The 19855-nt window shown below is 34.9% G+C and overlaps 2 protein-coding genes across 3 annotated transcripts; one reads left to right on the top strand and one right to left on the bottom strand.

The window, feature by feature from the left end:
- Positions 1 to 6045: 6045 nt before the first annotated feature.
- LOC125236152 lies at positions 6046 to 17654 on the bottom strand. The gene is made up of 4 exons (XM_048142852.1): positions 17614 to 17654; positions 7191 to 7340; positions 6731 to 7066; positions 6046 to 6058 (listed from the first exon to the last, which is right to left on the bottom strand). Coding segments are annotated over exons 1-4 (501 nt in total). The 5' UTR covers positions 17616 to 17654.
- Positions 17655 to 17669: 15 nt separating this feature from the next.
- On the top strand, positions 17670 to 18922 carry LOC125235883. 2 transcript variants are annotated; one of them, XR_007178140.1, is made up of 3 exons: positions 17670 to 17882; positions 18087 to 18165; positions 18491 to 18922. XR_007178140.1 is itself a non-coding variant. In XM_048142510.1 (2 exons), the coding sequence occupies exons 1-2, from the start codon at positions 18160 to 18162 to the stop codon at positions 18854 to 18856; spliced, it is 372 nt and encodes a 123-aa protein (XP_047998467.1). In that variant the 5' UTR covers positions 17931 to 18159; the 3' UTR covers positions 18857 to 18922. The 2 variants fall into 2 exon arrangements, 1 of the variants encoding a protein (XP_047998467.1); XM_048142510.1 differs by lacking the exon at positions 17670 to 17882 and having other exon boundaries at positions 17931 to 18165.
- Positions 18923 to 19855: the final 933 nt, after the last annotated feature.

Here is a 19855-nt window from a genome sequence, read left to right as displayed (position 1 = left end):
AGAAGCTTCTTGTCGTAATCGAGTATTTAGATCAATATATTTTTGTAAGAAGTTAGACTGTCTAAAACGTAGAATGCGATGTATTTTCTGTAACACTAACCCGTTCTTTAAACTTTCCTTCAAATGTACGAAATGAATGATATAGTTGTATTTGTCATATAAATTTGCAATTAACTTTTCTGACTTCCCACCTGGGGGAACAAACCTTTCAGGTGCAAAAGGCAAATCGGCATGCAGATCGTGTAAATGATCAGGATAACTCATGTCAACTTCTAAAATGTATCCATGTTCACCGTTTTCTGGTATAGTCAGTATGTCAAAATTGCTAACCCGATCTAAAGTTAAAAACTCAAAGTCTGATACAGGTAATTTTTGTCTCATAGCATAACCATAGAGATTGTTACAATCCAGATACATCAAATATGAGGTGGGTCTAGAAGTATCAAAATCAGGGGTGTATTTATTGTTTGCTTTTGAATTCCGAAGAGAACACTGGGCTAATCCACCACGTATCCCTCTTTCTATCATCTGATATACTTCTAAGTCGTGTATTAACTGTAATTTTACGTCTGTAAACAAAAGCATAGCATCCCAACTTAAATTAGGTGCAGATACATAATAGGCTGGGTCTAGATTATAATGCTCCAAACTTGTATTTCTAAAATGTTCAAACACATCGCTTAACAACAAGACGTCACATTTTAAGTATAAATCAGTATATTCCCCTAAAGTCATTATATTAAAAGCTGACCACACAGTTTCGGCATGATTATAATCAATATCTGAGATGTGTTTAGATTTTAGAGTATTATAAAACATTTCTTTTGTCGGTAGTTTATTGTCTTCATATTTCAACCAGGAATCAATGTAATCATAGGGGTAAACACCTTTACGTGTTAATAACTGAAAGTGGTGGGTATCAGTAAATTCTTTAGACAAGTTAACAAAATCCTCTTTATTCAAACTTTTGGTTAACTCAAATAAACTGGAACTAAGAAATTGAAAAGAATCGATAAACTTTATTTCAATTGGTTTGGCGCTCGGTTTGTTAGTAGAATATATAGTTTTTGTTATGCTTGAATATTTTTCCTTGGACTGTGGCATTATTTTGATAGACCCGGGGTACTTTGCAAGTTCTTCTATAAATAAATGACTATCATACCCCGTCAAATTATGTAAGACAACTGGTATAAAGGAACAGATTCTGTATTTCAAATTGCAAAGTGAATGAGCTGCACCTCTGTACTCTGATGTAATGTGATCGTGATCACGGACTTTGTCACCAAATAAAAACTGCTTACAAATATGACAGTGTGTAGCATTCTCATAATTACACTGTTCTTTATATGTTAATGGATTCATAGGATTATTTTTAATTAGTATGTTGTGAATTTCATGAATATCGTTTATTAACCATTCAACAAAAACTTTTACACAATCTTCACCTCTGTAAGAAACATATTTATTCAAACTTGCATCGTGCGAGCAGCATATGTAATAACCGAAACATGTCGGGACATGCTTTTTTAGGTTTTGCGTATTTTTACTACTGTCTGAATTACAATTAATTAACATACTTTCAAAATCAGCGTATATAATAAAATTGATTTTTTGTTTACGTTCGAAGTTCTTAAATTGAATGACAGTATTTTCATTAGGTAAAACTGTTACAATTTCGGAACAATGGTGTGTTTTAAATTTATTATCGCTTTTAAAAAATTGCAAACATGAGTCACAGAAATGCATGTGGCCTCTATGTAAAGTTACTTGTCTTCTAACTAATCGTACCAGGTCTGTAATTAAACAGTAATGTCCTTTACCAACGACTTCAATATATAATAGATTAAAATGATTATTTTTCTTTGATTTGGATCTATATAGAGGACCTGTTACTGCATACTTATTATCCAATCCATATATACAAATGCTTATATCAGGGTTATTTTTTTCAAATAACTGTATATCGCTGACTGATAATGGGAATGACATTCCATCGATATTTAAAACATCTGAATAGTGCGGGTATGATTTAGTTCGACACACATTATTCTTTGCAGGATATAGACCAGCCAGTATACTCCATAAAAAGCAACAATTATCGTTGTTTTGAATATTAATGCAGCTTTTAGTATTTTTGACACTTGGGGGTAAAGGTATGTAAGTACCTCCTCGCATCGGACAATACTTGTTTACGTTAACTTCTAAATGATGTAACAGAACAAGCGTCTATGACGAGGAAATGGACCCGTTATTACATATAAAACTTACGGCGAATCAACTTTTCCTTGACCAACTTTTTGGTGCATATTTCCTTCGGGATTTCATTGAATATTTTAACAAATAATATCTTTGATGGTTAATCACATGTTAAGTTACGTCATCAGTGTCATCACTGATAAAATTCACTATTATTTAATGTAAAACAGGTTGGAAAAACGTATTTATCAACAAACTACGTTCACATGGACGAAATACTGACATTGACAGTTGTCAACTGCATAGCGTTCCGATATTATGTCTTGGTTCCAATTACAAGTCAGAGAGGAAATAATGACTAATATTGATTATTATACTTCCTGAATATATCATTCAATGTAACAATTAATAACAAATGTGATCTTTCATTGCGAAGTCACTTACTAAATTGATTTAAACAGTCTTTCACAAAATAATATTTACGTAAAAATATTTACGGAACACTCCACTATTGGACTACATAGGTATCAATACCAATAGCTCTGTCTCTCTCTAAAACAGCTGCAATCTGCACGTGTTGATAAGCGAACGTCCGCGTGATGATCGTGAACTTTATTACGTAGGGCGTATGACTTAGTAAACAAAGCATTTATGATCTTTTTCTTATGTGCGCGATTTAATAGCCGCCTAGTCGGAGATAGGTCGGAGATAGGTCGGAGATATGTCGGAGGTCGGAGATAGGTCAGATTTAGGTCGGAGATAGGTCGGATGTCGGAGATAGGTCGGAGATAGGTCGGAGATATGTCGGATGTCGGAGATAGGTCGGAGATATGTCGGATGTCGGAGATAGGTCGGATGTCGGAGATAGGTCGGAGATATGTCGGATGTCGGAGATAGGTCAGAGATAGGTCGGAGATATGTCGGATGTCGGAGATAGGTCGGAGATAGGTCGGAGATATGTCGGATGTCGGAGATAGGTCGGATTTAGGTCGGAGATATGTCGGATGTCGGAGATAGGTCGGATTTAGGTCGGAGATATGTCGGATGTCGGAGATAGGTCGGATTTAGGTCGGAGATATGTCGGATGTCGGAGATAGGTCGGATTTAGGTCGGAGATATGTCGGATGTCGGATGTCGGATTTAAGTCGGAGATAGAGGCTATAAAAGGGTCGAAGCGAGCCGACGCGCGTCATTCTTAAAATATCTACAAGACTAACAGTGTCTCTGGCTTTCGTGTGTTATACTGGTGAATGAAGTTGTTCTGCTATTGTTTCTTTGTTTGTTTTTACTTGGAAATTATTCTAAGTGATTGTAAACTTTGAAATTGTGTCTCTGTTTGATTGTGCGGGGATAATATCGTCGTACAGTTGAACTTAGACCTGTGGTGGAATTGCTTTACTGTCAGTTGTGGGGTTATTTTAGTGTCCTATTTATAGTGTAGTGTTACATTTCAATTAAAGTGTATAGTGAAGTTTTCTGTGCTTTGTTTCATGAGTGCCGTCAAGCAATACAAAGACTGGGTCGATGTATGGCTGGTGCTTGGAGATAAGTCTGTGTTTGGTTTTGTAGGGAGTAATTCTTGCAAAACTAAGTTTAGATTATAGCACGTAAAGGAAACTTCACTCGTTTATTTAGTTGGTCAGTAAAATTGAATTTAGTAATTTTCTATGGGGTTATTTTGTGAAAATTATAAGCCAGATCATTGTTTGTGACAGACTGTTGTCCGGCTAGGCGCTTCTTCCCTTACGGTGTCAAACAAGGAGCGTTTAGGGGTCTTTTGTTCCAAGTGGAGGGCTTGGGCGCTTTTATTTACTTACAAAAGCGTATTTTCTCACCGGTCTCAAAGAGTCCAACTGTTAGATGGAAGTGAGGACTTTCACGATTGACGAAAGACATTAGGAGTAATCCTTGCTCACTGAAGTCGGCAGTATTTGAGGCTGGGGTCCTATATAAATATATATATTTATTTACTCGGTGCTCTAGTTCATGCTGGCGTTGGTCGCTGGAGATTTCGGTTGTGATCGATCCATATCTAAGTAAAGTCTGATCGCAGATATATATACACGGATAGGGCGATCTACTCTCTGCTACCCTAGCCCGCGGGCAAAAGCAGAGGGGGGGATCAGAACTCAAGCCTATAGGTTGCCTATCTCAGCTTCGCTGGCTGAACTGTACAGTTCTAGTAGGGATACACTTGTACATATTCTGAACACAAGATCTATGGTAAGTGAGGGTCTGTGTTTCAGATATGTTAGAGTAGGAACAATAGGAGTAGGGTAGAGTCACACACTATTTCTATGAAAGTAGAGTTCTATTATGATTGGTCTTAAATTATAATTGGTCAACGTGTATTGTGGAGAAATAATTTAACTACTACTATTTATATGGTTTAAATAGACTTTAAATGTGGTGTTTACTATCTTAAAATATGTGGTAAAACTGGTAATTTATAAAATCTCTTATTACTTAATTTATTTGAGTGAAATTAAGAATTGTGGTAGCAATTTCTGATTTTTCGGTGTGGCTGCGGGACACTTAGTGTTGCTAACTGGTTTTTCAAGGTAAATTCTATCAAGTTGGATAGGGAAACAAACTATTCTTTGGAATAAAAGGTATAGGTTTGTTATAGGGCCCAGTGGCATGCGAGCGCCGTCCACTGATGGAAAGTCAAAAGCTTAGAAAAGTTAGTAGACTTGCTTAATTCTTATAAAAGTTAGCGACTGCTCGGTGTTTCGATAAAACATTAGAAAAATCGAGAAGTTATGGTCTATTAGCAGTATTGGGGAAAAGGGGGGTTTAGCTAGGGAAAAAGAAACAAAACAAAAAGGGGGTTAGTTCGTAGATAGATAGCCCTTCAGGCTTACTTGCTTAGGATCCTGATAAAGTGGTTTGATCAGGTCAGGGGTCCCATACCGTATCGCAAGCCCTTGCCCAAGCCGGGACCACTAATAAGGCGTAGCGGATGATTACCAAAATATTTTTTAATATTTATTTCATGTATGTTTCACTCACTAATTTTTATTTTAAAATTTTTTCATCACGTTATTAATTTTCTCACATATAACTTTCTAGGCCTAAATCTGGTAAAATACTCTTCTATAACACTATATTATTATGCTACATTAACCTTTATTCTTCTTCAAAATATAAATAAATAATAATTTAAAAATTAGTCAAAAATACAGCTGATACTCATTAAAGGATCTAGGTTATCGCGGTTCACATCGAAGGGTTCTACTTATTTACGCTAGACGATCACAAGGCCAAATTTACGGGGTATATTTAAAGGGGGGGTTAGCTATACTGTTGGTTAGTCAAGTAAGTAAATAAGTAAGGTGAGCGGAGGTTTAGTTACAATGACTTATTGCGACAAAAGACCAGCCTGATTCACGGTGCTCAAATTCTATAACTTTATTTTTTAAATGTTCAATCGTATTTTCAAACAGTTCATTGATATTTGTGTTTTCATAAATAACATCATATTTTGTATTGAATGACTTTAACTGTTGTTTGCCTGAATGAGGTAATGTAAAGTAAACGAAAAGCTCATAGTTTATTTTGATACTTTTATGTTCCCGTAATGACATTTCTACAACTTTCATAATGTTACTTTTGATATCACACAAAAACGTCTCAGGAGTTACGTATTCATTTTGTGTTGCATTCAGACGATAGGTGACTATTCTGTTTTTAAAGGCTGTTGCTATAATTTCAATATTATTCAAATCAGTTTTCAATATGCAATTCGATTTATGTAAATTAGTTCTCAAATGGGCATTGTATTCATTCTTAGGCAATTTAATTTCACATTTGTCACATTTCATTAAAATAGTTCTGGATAACGGACGGTTACGTGATCCCACTGTAAACAAAATAACACACTTTATAGATATCATTTTATTCCAAATTAGTACTACAATAGATATACATTTATAATTAATTAAAGTACGTATTATATAATACTTATATTCCATTTCATAACATAGGTAATGTAATTCAAAATGAATATGGGTAAAAAACCTTATTAATAGATGTCAACAAATAAATGAGGGCTCACATCTGTGCTATTACTTTTACGTTGTGTTCAGGATAGTTGGATCCACGCATAGTTCAATCTATGCAATTGGTCCCATATTTTACAAAAAGGAATAATTCTATGTACGAAAAAGAAATAAATTCGCTCTAACACGTTTGAACATTTAGTTAAAATTATTCACAGAACGTAAAAGGAATACCACAAATATCAGCTCGTTATTTATTAGTCATTTATTTATAATCCTCGTATTTTATTACAGATGCACTAATAAGTGTGGTAATAAGAGATATATACGATGGCTTAAATTGATCAATAATAATTGCTAACAAATGACGGCGCACATGTTCGGTATTCCTTTCGCGTTGCGTGAATAAAATTAACCAAGTGTCTCCAAGCTTCAGTATTATCATCGGTTCGGTTTTTAATATTTACTACAGCATGACGCCATCGATTTACTGGTGTCACCTTTTCAATATCATCGCATTTATACACTTTGACCTCAACAAAGTGGGTGCCCTTTTATCAGGATTTGTCTGACGAGCAAAACCGTTCGCAAGTCGTCGTGAAATGTACGATAATAATTTACCCTCCCCTGCAGGTTGGTTCGCTTCTAATCCCTCGTCATCGCTATCGGCACCGAATAGTTCCGCTGCAGTGCCGTGCCGTGGCTTCACAGGAGCTATTCTGACCCTCTTGCTCGAGCTTGCTGACGATGTCGATGGCTTGGATTTTTTCTTTTTTTCGACCGCGTCAGCCTTCGGTGGTAGCGGTGCTGGCAAATCTTCCTCAGTGGAGGATGAGAGATACGAATCGGTATGGGACGAACGTTTTGACCTGGAAATAAAAATAAGTTACTATTAAAATATTATTAATTTATAATGTAAGTTAGAATACTACGCAAAGGCTATTTTATGGTTTTGAGAACACACAACTATCTAATATTTATATATACACCTACCTCTTGCTCGAGCTCGTCGATGTCGGCGGCTTGGATTTTTTCTTTTTGTCGATCACGTCAACCTTCGGCGGTGGCGGCGGCGGTGCCGACGAATCTTCCTCCGTGGAGGATGAGAGATATAAATCTTCAGCGTGGGACGAGGGTTTTGACCTGGAAATAAAATAAATAATGTGCTATTAAAATAATTCATTTATAATTATAATTCTCCATTACTCTAACGTTGTTTTATTTGAATAATGATTAATTCTTTTTACGAGTTTGTTACTTTGCGAATATAAATAAATAAATAATATAGGATATTCTTACTAAGTCCTACAGTAAGTTTGCGTTGCGAGTACTCGCATAATAACACATAGAAAACAACCATGACTCGGGAACAAATATATGTGTTCATCACACAAACCCTTACTGAGATTCGACCCAGAAGCCCCTGGCTTAGTAGCTAGCAGGGATCGGAACCCGTTCCCAAATACCATTTGATATCGTTCTTAAACCGTTACCTATAAATTTTGTTCAATGGGAACAAAATAATTTCGGTTACGGTTCTTATATCGTTCCCTAAACGAACGGTTCATTATAAATTTTGTTCAGTGGGAACAAAATAATTTCGGTTTCGGTTCTTATTTCGTTCCCTCAAAGAACAGTTCCTTACAGTAACGTTTAAATGAACGAACAGAATTTTAGCGTTCCTAAAACCACTATTATTTCGTTCCGAGCCGCGCGGGAGTAGGTATAGCGACTGTAGCGAGCGCCAGAGCCGAACGTTTTCGCCGACGCACGAGCCGCCTTTCGCTGTCTCTTTTTCACACAAAGTTCATGTATATTTCTGTTTCGGTTAGCCGGCCGGCCGCGGCCGGCAATGAAGGTGAAGGTAGGTTGTTTGTTTTGTTTACTTCATTTACTTGAGTTGCAACTTTCGGCGTATAAACAGCGAACGTGCAGTGATAGTGTATGCTTGATATTGAAACTATTAGGATAGGAAGAAACAGCATAGAATATACACCATGTATAAAGGGCGGCAAATTTTAAAATTGTAGGGCTCACCGGCCAATTGTCTTCATAAAACCTGTCTACTTAAAGTTTCACGTTAACGGAATCATTAAAGGATTAAGACGATACAGGAGGCAAGCACGAATTCAGATTTTTAGGTCTTTATCGCCGTCGCGTTGACGGGGGCGGAACCCACAGAGAGGCCCTGTATAGTAAAGTTGTGTGTGCGCGTGGCGCACGCACACAGACGCGTACGCCGGCGGCGCAAGTACTCGCGCTCGAGCCGACCGGCGCCCGCAATCGCTCTCTATAGTCTCTATCTATATTTTTCTAGTTTTGGACTTCTGATTTGCGTATAGTTTTGGACTCCGTGAAGTATACTCGTACTGATTTGAATAGAATGCAAATTTGTCATATTTTAGGTATTCTAAATATTATTCCTTACCTTATACATAATGTAATTATCTTAAAAGGAATCATGATACCGAAATAAAGTTATTCGGTATGTAAAAAACTAAAGCCTTTTCGATGTCAAAAAGAAAGTTTAAAATAATTTTGTGATAAAGTAAATATTTTCTGAAAGGATTGGGTTATACCTAGGGATTGCAATAATATAAAATCCGGATTTTCGGATTATTTTTAGGGCAAAATCCGAACTCCGGATTAAATCCGGATTTTTTTAGTAACTAAAGCCTGACAAGTTTTTATTTGACCCTGGAAGAGTGTCGCTACAAATCGTTTTCATATGGCAATAATGTGCCGACGTCATGTATAATCGGGACAGCGAGTACTGGGTTTCGTTTCGCGTTAATATTTGTAGAAAATTAAAGCATGGTTTTAGAGAATGACAATTTAATAAGCTAGGTTTGAAGACTTGCTACTTCCACACAGCCTAAAATTCATGAAGCTTGTGCCTGTATCGAAGTTGTCGATGTTTATTTTCTTCTTACGTGGGACCTTGTTTTGTACTGGTGGCGATGATGAAACGGCCTCCTTATTTCTTTAAATATTTTTCACGGCAGAGCTAAATACAGACACCATAAATAAGAACAAAAAATATATTAAGCTAAATCGAAACCAACTAATCATTGCATGAGAACATTATTAGGGTGCCCGCCCCCTACACGTAAAGTGGGGAGAGATTTTTTTTTCATTTCAACCCTGACGTGTGATATACCTATTGTTGGATAGGTATTAAAAAATGAATAGGGGTTTACTACTAACATTTTTTGATATTGTTAATTTTTTCGGAAATAATCGCTCGGAAATGTATGGGACATTTCAGAGGTAAACTTTGTATGGGCTTTGTCAGTCCCGGTATCTATCGTCCTTGATATTAGGCAAGTCAATGTGCACCTCTAACGACTCTTACGCAGTGGCCATTGAGGCCAATCAATTAAAGGTGAGGAAACAGTCTCAGCTGTTGCCATTAGATTTGGTGAAAATAACATTGATCGCGTTGGATATGGTAAGTATGGTTAAGAAACTAAAGCCTGACCAGAAATATAAATAACTATTGTCAGGCAGGAGTGCGCTGTTATTCTGATGTATGGAGTGACAGTTCAGTATAGTATGATGACTATGAAGAAAATAGTTTTAATGAAATTCCGCTACATGGCGCGTAGTCATATATTTCTGGTCATGCTTTACATGTGTATAAAATAAAACAAAACTTATGAATCTTATGATATAATCTTTCCAGTAATTGCCTATGGGAAAATAACATTGTAGTTACCACTGGTAACAACTTAGTGGTAACTCTGACTAGTGGAATAACCCTTATTTTATAACGATATTTCACTAACGAATGTACCAAAATATGATTGACTTTTACACTGAAGCTATAATTATGATAGAGTACACATAATCTTGATACACATTTAATAATATTTTTCTATTTTATTTTCGAGATCTTCTAAACAAGCCCGTAAATTCTCTTCGGGAACTTGTTCTAACTTTTTTCTTATAACGACTGCAACTATATTACGCTTGCATGAACAAGGGCACATCGCGTCCGGTTCCGGTTCACTATAAATGGATTGCATGGGTTGTGCTCTCTCAAGGACTGCATCTTGGTCCTTAAAAACATTTAAAAACATATCACTATTACAAATTCACACAGATTAAGTAACACACATATTTATACAAATTAGTGCAGATTATATTTTATACAGCTTTCTCACACTATAAGCACTTACATCCAACTCAAGGTCATCAGAATCGCTTGGATATGGGGTAGTTTTTTCTCTATATATATTTTTTTGAAGGCTAGATCTTCATCATCTATGTCAAAGCTTTTATCTGCAATAAAAATATCTTATTTATTTTGCATAATGTACTTACATTTCTAGAAAATTATTACAATAAGTTACAAGCTTTTGAGAATTGGGCCCTTGGTGTATCTACATGGAATACACAACTGTAGTTGGCGAGTGTATTAGTGTCTACACTGTCTACAGACGACCAAACCGACCAAGGTCCAACAAGTACGGGATTGTAAGAGCGGGAGAGCTACGTCAACCGGGGTGGCTTTAGGAAAATTTGGGGTTACTTTGATGGTATTTGAACGGCTTTAAAATTAACATCATTCATTATTTACTGAAACTGTTCATGTAATTAGTAGATAGATAATAGATCAATAAATATTCTTGTAAATCTACCATAGAAAATCGCGAATTTACTTACAGTATGACTTTAAAACTAAATTTTCAAAGTCACCCCTGCGTTTTAAAGCCACCCCGGTTGACCGTATAAGGCTTTCTCATTTTTTTACAAATAACTGCGTCCCTAATTGACATATGTCGGTACGGTCGCCTGTAAGTACCTACTTTAGGAGTGACACCGAATAGGGCTTGTATTGTAATCCGGATATATCCGCTGATTTTGAAATTCGGATAATTTGCACGTTAAAATCCGGATAAAACGAATAATTCGAATATTGTGAATGACAGAAATACCATTGCAATTTTTAAGAAGCTCATTTGGAAAACAAATTTAAAGTAAAATTAACACATTTACGATATTAAAGCGATTTATATCAAAAATTACTCCTTGAGTGGCACTACTACCTTATTTAATAATAGTCATACTAATTATGAAAAGAAAGCTGCACTTTTGGATGGAAGCAAGTCGCTTTGCATGGTGATAGTAGACATCATAGTAAACGATTTTTTCCGAGGATATCGAAATTTCATCCCTTAAGAAGCCGAGCGTAGCGAGGTGTTTTATGAAAATGAAAAAAATTCTATCTTTTTATTGTATCGTCCGATTTTGACAAAACGTATCTCAAATGAAAGGTATTAATTTGTGCAATTAAAAAAAAAATACAAAGAAAAAAAATTTAAAATAAAAGTAAGAAAAAAACAAAAAAATAAATTTCCGTCTCGCACTGAATAACTTCAAAGAATGACAGACAAAATGTACAATGTCGATGTACAAGTTTTTTTTTTAATCGAAGACAGATAAATTTTTAGTTGAAAACTGAAGACCGCATCGAAATCAGATCAGCATTTTTTAAGATACAAGTTGCCAAAGTTGGGAAAGATCGCTTTATATGGCCACTTTGAAATTCCTTTGCCAGAAAGTCAGAAATAATATGTTTTTCGGACACAGAAAAATACATAGTAACAGTATACATCAAAATAAAATTAAAAATTCCGAGGATATTATAATTTCATCCCTTAGAACGACGAGCGTAGCGAGGTCAGTTACGAAAACCGAAAAAAATCTCATTTTTTTGTACGTCGTCCGATTTTGACAAAACATGTTTCATTTGAAAGGTATTACTTTATGTAACTTAAAAAAAATATTGAAAAAAATTGGAAAAAAAATGTAAGATTTAAAAAAAAACCTTAATTTTCGTATCACACTGAATAACCGCAAAAAACGGTAGACACGGTGTATAATTTCGATATATGATTTTTTTAAATTAAAGACAAATAAATGTATGATTATAAACTAAAAACCGAATCGAAATCGAATCAGTAGTTTTTAAGATGCAATTTGTCAAAGTTGGCTTAGTTTGTTTATATGGTCGCTTATAAATTCCTTAGCCAGAAAGTCAGAAACATTATATTTTTCTCACAGTTAAAAGTATGCATAGGTAATAGACATCATAATAAACAATTTTTTACGAGGATATAAAAAATTCATCCCTTGGAAAGCCGAGCGTAGCGATGTCTGTTACGAAAAACAAAAAAAGGCAGTTTTTTTTATTGGATCGTCTTTGTAAGGGTTTCTAAGGGATGAAATTTTTATATCCTTGTAAAAAAATGTTTATAATGATGTCTATTACCTATGCATACTTTTAACTGTAAGAAAAATATAATGTTTCTGACTTTCTGGCTAAGGAATTTATATTATAACTATTATAAGCGACCATATAAACAAACTAAGCCAACTTTGACAACTTGCATCTTAAAAACTACTGATTCGATTTCGATTCGGTTTTTAGTTTATAATCATGCATTTATTTGTCTTTAATTTAAAAAAATCATATATCGAAATTATACACCGTGTCTACCGTTTTTTGCGGTTATTCAGTGTGATACGAAAATTAAGGTTTTTTTTTTAAATCTTACATTTTTTTCCAATTTTTTTCAATATTTTTTTTAAGTTACATAAAGTAATACCTTTCAAATGAAACATGTTTTGTCAAAATCGGACGACGTACAAAAAAATGAGATTTTTTTTCGGTTTTCGTAACCGACCTCGCTACGCTCGTCGTTCTAAGGGATGAAATTATAATATCCTCGGAATTTTTAATTTTAGTTTGATGTGTACTGTTACTATGTATTTTTCTGTGTCAGAAAAACATGTTATTTCTGACTTTCTGGCAAAGGAATTTCAAAGTGGCCATATAAAGCGATCTTTCCCAACTTTGGCAACTTGTATCTTAAAAAATGCTGATCTGATTTCGATGCGGTCTTCAGTTTTCAACTAAAAATTTATCTGTCTTCGATTAAAAAAAACTTGTATATCGACATTGTACATTTTGTCTGTCATTCTTTGAAGTTATTCAGTGCGAGACGGAAATTTACTTTTTTTATTTTTTTCTTACTTTTCTTTTAAATTTTTTTTTCATTGTATTTTTTTTAAATTACACAAATTAATACCTTTCATTTGAGATACGTTTTGTCAAAATCGACGATACAATAAAAAGATAGAATTTTTTTCATTTTCATAAAACACCTCGCTACGCTCGGCTTCCTAAGAGATGAAATTTCGATATCCTCGGAAAAAATCGTTTACTATAATGTCTACTATCACCATGCAAAGCGGCTTGCTTCCATCCAAAAGTGCAGCTTTTGGCCAAAAATTCTCCATAACAAGTATGACTATAAGTAAATAAATAATAAACAAAAATATTGGGGGACATCTTACATCAACCTAGCCCCAAACTAAGCAAAGCTTGTACTATGGGTGCTAGGCGACGATACGAATACATACTTATATAGATAAATACATACTTATATACACAGAAAACATCCAAGACTCAGGAACAAATATCTATGCTCATCACACAAATAAATGCCCTTACCGGGATTCGAATCCGCCGGGACCGCGGCTTAGCAGGCAGGGTTTTTTTCATGAATATTTGTGGATAATCTCATGTAAATGTATATCAATTTAACTCAATCAATCAAGTGACACTGAGTACCGTATCAAACGCTGCACTTTCATTATTGTTAGCATCCGAATACATTATAAATAAATAAATAAATTGCAAACAGAACTAAAACTGTTCAAATTTTCTGACAAAAAGAAGTCTTCTATGTATCCCGCGGCGGAAGACCTGTTTAGTATTGAACTGCAGAACAAGATGAAGTAGTTAAGCAGATACGCTTTTACATTTTATCCTTTCAAAATAGGTTGCAAGTGTTGCAACACCAAAACTTTTTCGCTGTATACGTAACGTAAGGCCCTCTGGCTAAGAACGTCTACCCGAGAGTCCCAAGTGTAACTGGAATGGAGTCACGAAGTCATCAAAGATAAGAGGTGAAAATTATTAGAGAGAAAGATCATTCAGCCTTGTTATTTAACAAAGCTAAATGGTGTTTGTAATATGTCATAGTTCTTTTTGCATTTGAATAAATCGGCAATGAAAACCTCGTAAATGCAATCTGATATTTAAACAAGGAGTAGGTAGGTAATACCTTTTTTAGGTAATATTCGATCTAAACGATCACAACATGACGTTTTGCCTCATATGGCAATCAGATTATGTCTCTAGCATTAAAATTCATTAATATCAAATATTAGTCAAAATTACATAAAAATAAAATCATATATCTTATGGGCAACTGAAGTCATTTCATAAAAACCGGCCAAGAGCGTGTCGGGCCACGCTCAGTGTAGGGTTCCGTAGTTTTCCGTATTTTTCTCAAAAACTACTGAACCTATCAAGTTCAAAACAATTTTCCTAGAAAGTCTTTATAAAGTTCTACTTTTGTGATTTTTTTCATATTTTTTAAATATATGGTTCAAAAGTTAGAGGGGGGGGGGACGCACTTTTTTTCCTTTAAGAGCGATTATTTCCGAAAATATTAATATTATCAAAAAACGATCTAAGTAAACCCTTATTCATTTTTAAATACCTATCCAACGATGTATCACACGTTGGGGTTGGAATGAAAAAAAAAATCTGCCCCCACTTTACATGTAGGGGTGGTACCCTAATAAAACATTTTTTTCCATTTTTTATTTTTGCACTTTGTTGGCGTGATTGATATACATATTGCTACCAAATTTCAGCTTTCTAGTGCTTACGGTTACTGAGATTATCCGCGGACGGACGGACGGACGGACGGACGGACGGACGGACGGACGGACGGACGGACGGACAGACAGACATGGCGAAGCTATAAGGGTTCCTAGTTGACTACGGAACCCTAAAAAAGGCAAGAATGAAATAACTAAGTAACCTAACCTAACATTAAGGTTACGAACAACAGCTCAAGCCTGATTATAAAATAACAATTTCCTACGACGTGTTTTTCGTATCGTAGTACATAATTATGTTACTAATTATGAGATTTATTAAATAAAATAAAAAATATTCGAAATATCCATTTTATCCGAATATCCGGATTTTCAAATATCGAGTCGAATCATCCGGATTTCGAATTGGACGGATAATTGCAAGCCCTAACACCGAACCACCGGGCAGAGTTTCAGTATTTAGGTTTATGAAGGTTTAGTATAGGTAAGTACTTACTCAGTGGCTCATTCTGTGCATCGATCAAGTCATAAATATCATCATTAGTGCCCCTTTCACTCGCAGCAGTATAAGAACATTGGATGAATTGGGATTCTTCGAGTTCTGGGACACGGGAGTGTTGAATACTAAAAACAATTTATTTTTGTGACTAATTGCACATTTCACATCTTTCATTGTGACGTTTTTAGACTAAGGGCCCGTTGCATCAACCACATTTGACACACACATCATCGTCACGCAGCAGACGCCTATGGAACTGTCCATACAATAAAATTTAACGAATGCTTTAACGGTGACAGACGGTTTGGTGCAACTGACCCTAAAGGTCCATTGTTGATAGTAGCTGATGTAATTTCTATGGTAATTGACTATCTACAGTACCAACGACACAATTAATGGGAAAGTAGTGTATATTGTACACACGCACACGCACACGCACACGCACACGCTCACGCACACGCACACGCACACGCACACGCACACGCACACACACACACACACACACACACACACACACACACACACACACACACACACACACACACACACACACACACCTGAGATGACCGTACCAAGGTCAAATAAGGACGCTCGCTCTTGCTAATAGCGGCGTCCCGTCCTTATTTGACCTTGGACTGTACGATTGCCTGTAAATAAATACTTAAGCGTCGTGACATTACTTAAATTGGACGGTGTTATGGAATAGCGAACTAAGCGCCAAAATCCGAAAAAAAAGTTATGAATGCAGTTCGGATATAAATGTGATAATCTATAGTATTGATTATTTCTTTGTTGAAAAATCATGCTTACAGCCTTATTTTAAGGGGTAGAATCAAGCGACACGTTAAAATTTGTATGGCCCTGTGTACTAAGTCGTTACGTAAAAACGAATTGAACGCCAAATTTACTTTTACAAATTATAATAAGCGTATATTCCAAATCGCAAAATCGAGTTAAACGCCATAAAGATGTTATTAATTCGTTTTGGTTTAAAGTTTTGATGATTTATAAACGCAATATCGATTTAACCGCCCTATTGGTGTCGTTTAATTCGTTGTTACATATTTGAAATTGCAGGATATTTCGCTTAATGAGAACTAAGTATCAAGAGGTTTTGTTATATCATAATATCTTATGTGTGTAATCCTGGCTAGTACTAATGAATTATTATTAGTTACAATGCCAATTTTGCCATATATGCTGATTTTTTTGACATTTATTAAAAAAAGTTGATTGCAGAACAAAACTAAATTGTTAGACGGATTAGTCCTAATCATTGTGGAGGAAAACATTGTTGTTAATTTATTTACAATAGCACTATTTACTCAAATATATGGAATTTTATTTTATTCCAGTATTCACTTTACCTCTAACAATTTGCATTAAAGAATCAAGCGACAAAATATGCCTCATAGTACGCTACGGCGAAATAAATTAACCTCATCGCAGTATTAGTTCAATAAAGAATCAAGCGGAAAAACGTTAATAACTTCGAAACTTGAATAGGTATGGTGTTATTTTTTTTATCCATTTAAATTATGAACACTTTTATAGGTTCAATGTCAAAATTAACTTTTTTGCTTTATAAATGAACTTACAACAACTGATTCAAATTTCAAATCTTTCTAGCTCATTTTCTCGATTTCAACTAACTGTCGCTTGATCGCTTATTCCATAACACTGTCCAATTTTAAAATCGGTAAAATTGAAAGCACTAAGTTAAAAGAAAAAACTTACTTCATTGTGGTTGTGGTGCAGAATGTTTTCGACGTATTTGTTTCGTTCGACGCCACGTTTACTCACCGCTAGTCTCAAATCAAACTAAAGTTACTAAAGTGATGGCCGTGGCCGACACCGCTTGCACTGTTCGTTCAAATTCTTGGAAATAGAAAAACCGAAATAATTTCGTTCCTGCGAACTGTTCTTTAAAGAACGTATCATTTAATTCCGTTCCCGCGAACTGTTCTTTAAAGAACGTATCATTTAATTCTGTTCTTCGGAACAGTTCTCACTCATAAACGTTCGTTCACTGAACGAAAAAGAATACCGGTTAATGGAACCAGAAACGCTAAAGTAAAGTTCTCGGGTCAACGTACGGAACCGTTCCGAAAAAAATACCGGTATCCGATCCCTGAGCTAGTCACTAACCAGTTGGTCAGATAAGTCGTCAGAATTATATAAGCAACATTACAATATACATTTATTCACACTTACATTGTATGATGATGATGTCCTTGTAGCTTCAGTAGAGAGAACAGTGGGTATTCCTTGCTTCCTGTGTAGCGGAATGAATCAAGAGGATCGATCTGAGGAGCTTAAGTAGTGAAAATTCACGTGGAGCTAACGCAATACCTATATGAAATTTGTCAACGTGATTGAAAAACGCAACTCAGCACTTAGTCGGTGGAAACAATCATCGATTGCAAATCCCACAACGCAGCAAAATCAGATCACCGTGTATAATATAAAACAAATACGTGAAGGTACTTACCATATATTTTTTATTCATTAAATTCATTTTATGGTTTTAATCTTAGAAAAGCAGACAATGTCGCGATCGGAGCTAGTATATTTTATTTGCTTTAGTGCATTATTGCTAACATCGTAAATCCAATCGTATCTCAATACAATTTGATGTCATTTTTTTAAACGTTTGATTTTGAACTCTAATAACACAATAATTTCAGATATAAACCCCCGAAAATAAGTGAAAATATTATTTACTCTTATATATTCAACGCGATTAGTTCTACGGAAAATATGTCGGTACCTAAGTATTTTTTTTAGAGTGAGTGTTTGTATTATTATTATAAAATAATTTCAAATTATAATGGTTACATTACTCATACGTAATTGATATAAAATAATAATTAAGTAAATACAATTTTTAATGTATGTGTCTGCTTAGCGCTAAGTCCACCTGTAGTCACCTACTTCGTAATTTCATCGGATTTCTCTGTAACTTACGTTTTTTTTTTTTTGTGTGCAATAAAATATTTTATTATTAATGTAACTTATTTCAAGTTTTCATTTAATTAAAAGTTAATACTCGTAGTTAACATTAAACTAATAACTTAATTATTAATTACAGGATACATCAGAACACCTATTCAACTTCGTTCCTTTGGCATCATCCCAAACTCAAAGTCAGAGTGAACGGGAGTCAGGGGTGAGACGTCTGTCCTTGGGGGTCAAGAGGAAGGCAACACCCGTTTACTCGTTTATCAAAAAACCACATCGGAATGGAGGTACAAAAGTCATCAAAATAGAAATTTACGACAGTAACAAATTGAATGAGAACTTTGAACATATATGTAAATGTAATGCCGAGCTGTGTGCCCAATATGTAGTGAAAAATACGTTATTAGACCAAGTTTACGAATTAACGCGTAGAGTAATTGACAAGATAGACGAAGGTTTGTCCTCAGATACGCCACATGGGTACACCATCGAATAAGGGTACAATTTAATGTGATTGTGTAATATGAACATAGTTCTTAAGTTAATAAACATTATAAAAGTACACGTAATTTCATTTAACTATATCCAACTTTTACCTCAATGTTAATTACCTAGAGTAGGTACATAAAACTATAAAATAATATCTTATTAAGAGAACAGTACCTAACTCATCAGTACGAAATCAAAATCATTACTCATATCGGGTAGACATTTCTATTTAGAGATTTCAGATTACATACCTCAATATATACAAAAACACGATTATAGTTATACGTGTCAATTACCTACTAATATTCTAAATATCCCCCTCTTAAATACATGACTTCCTTAATTGATGTAAAATTAGCACATATTTGAATAGGTAGGTAAAACGAGTCAACTAGATGTACCTAGTACAAGCATTCTCCTATCTCGCTAGTTCCATTGAATACATGACTTCTTGAATGGAGACGAAATTAATATTTGAATGATGATTTCTTGGATTGCTTTGAAAAGTATTCGAACGTGTAATATTTATTGCAGTTACATTTACCTACAATCTACAAGTATTCTGCTACCTCACTTCTTGAATATGAGACTTCTTAAATGAACGAAAAAATTTTTTCCCCTCACTAGCTCGGAAACACGTGTTTTGTCCTTTAATACCAGCGGGTAAAAACGCGTTTTATCCACTAGTGGGTAAAGTTATTTGACCTTGAATAAAGTCAAATTAACTGCTTTAAAATTGATAAAAGTAGGTGAATCTAGTAATAAAGATGATTTACCACCTGTGGAACTACTGGAAGCAGTGATAAACGCATTTTTTGCGTTGTAGTTTCCTCGCTATAGTGAGGGGAAAAGTTTTGTGTTACACTCGGGTGCAAATGTATTTACTTCTCGTGTGTTAAAAAACTCGCAAGTTCAGGATTCTATTCTCGAACCACTCGCTTCGCTCGTGGTTCAACTATAGAATCCTTTCACTTGCTCGTTTTTCAATTCCACACTCGGCGTTAAA

This window comes from Leguminivora glycinivorella, chromosome 18 (genome assembly GCF_023078275.1).
Source record: "Leguminivora glycinivorella isolate SPB_JAAS2020 chromosome 18, LegGlyc_1.1, whole genome shotgun sequence".
Taxonomy (NCBI): Eukaryota; Metazoa; Arthropoda; class Insecta; order Lepidoptera; family Tortricidae; genus Leguminivora; species Leguminivora glycinivorella.
Note: the sequence above shows the minus strand (reverse complement) of the source record. Positions and strands in the feature narration are given on the sequence as shown.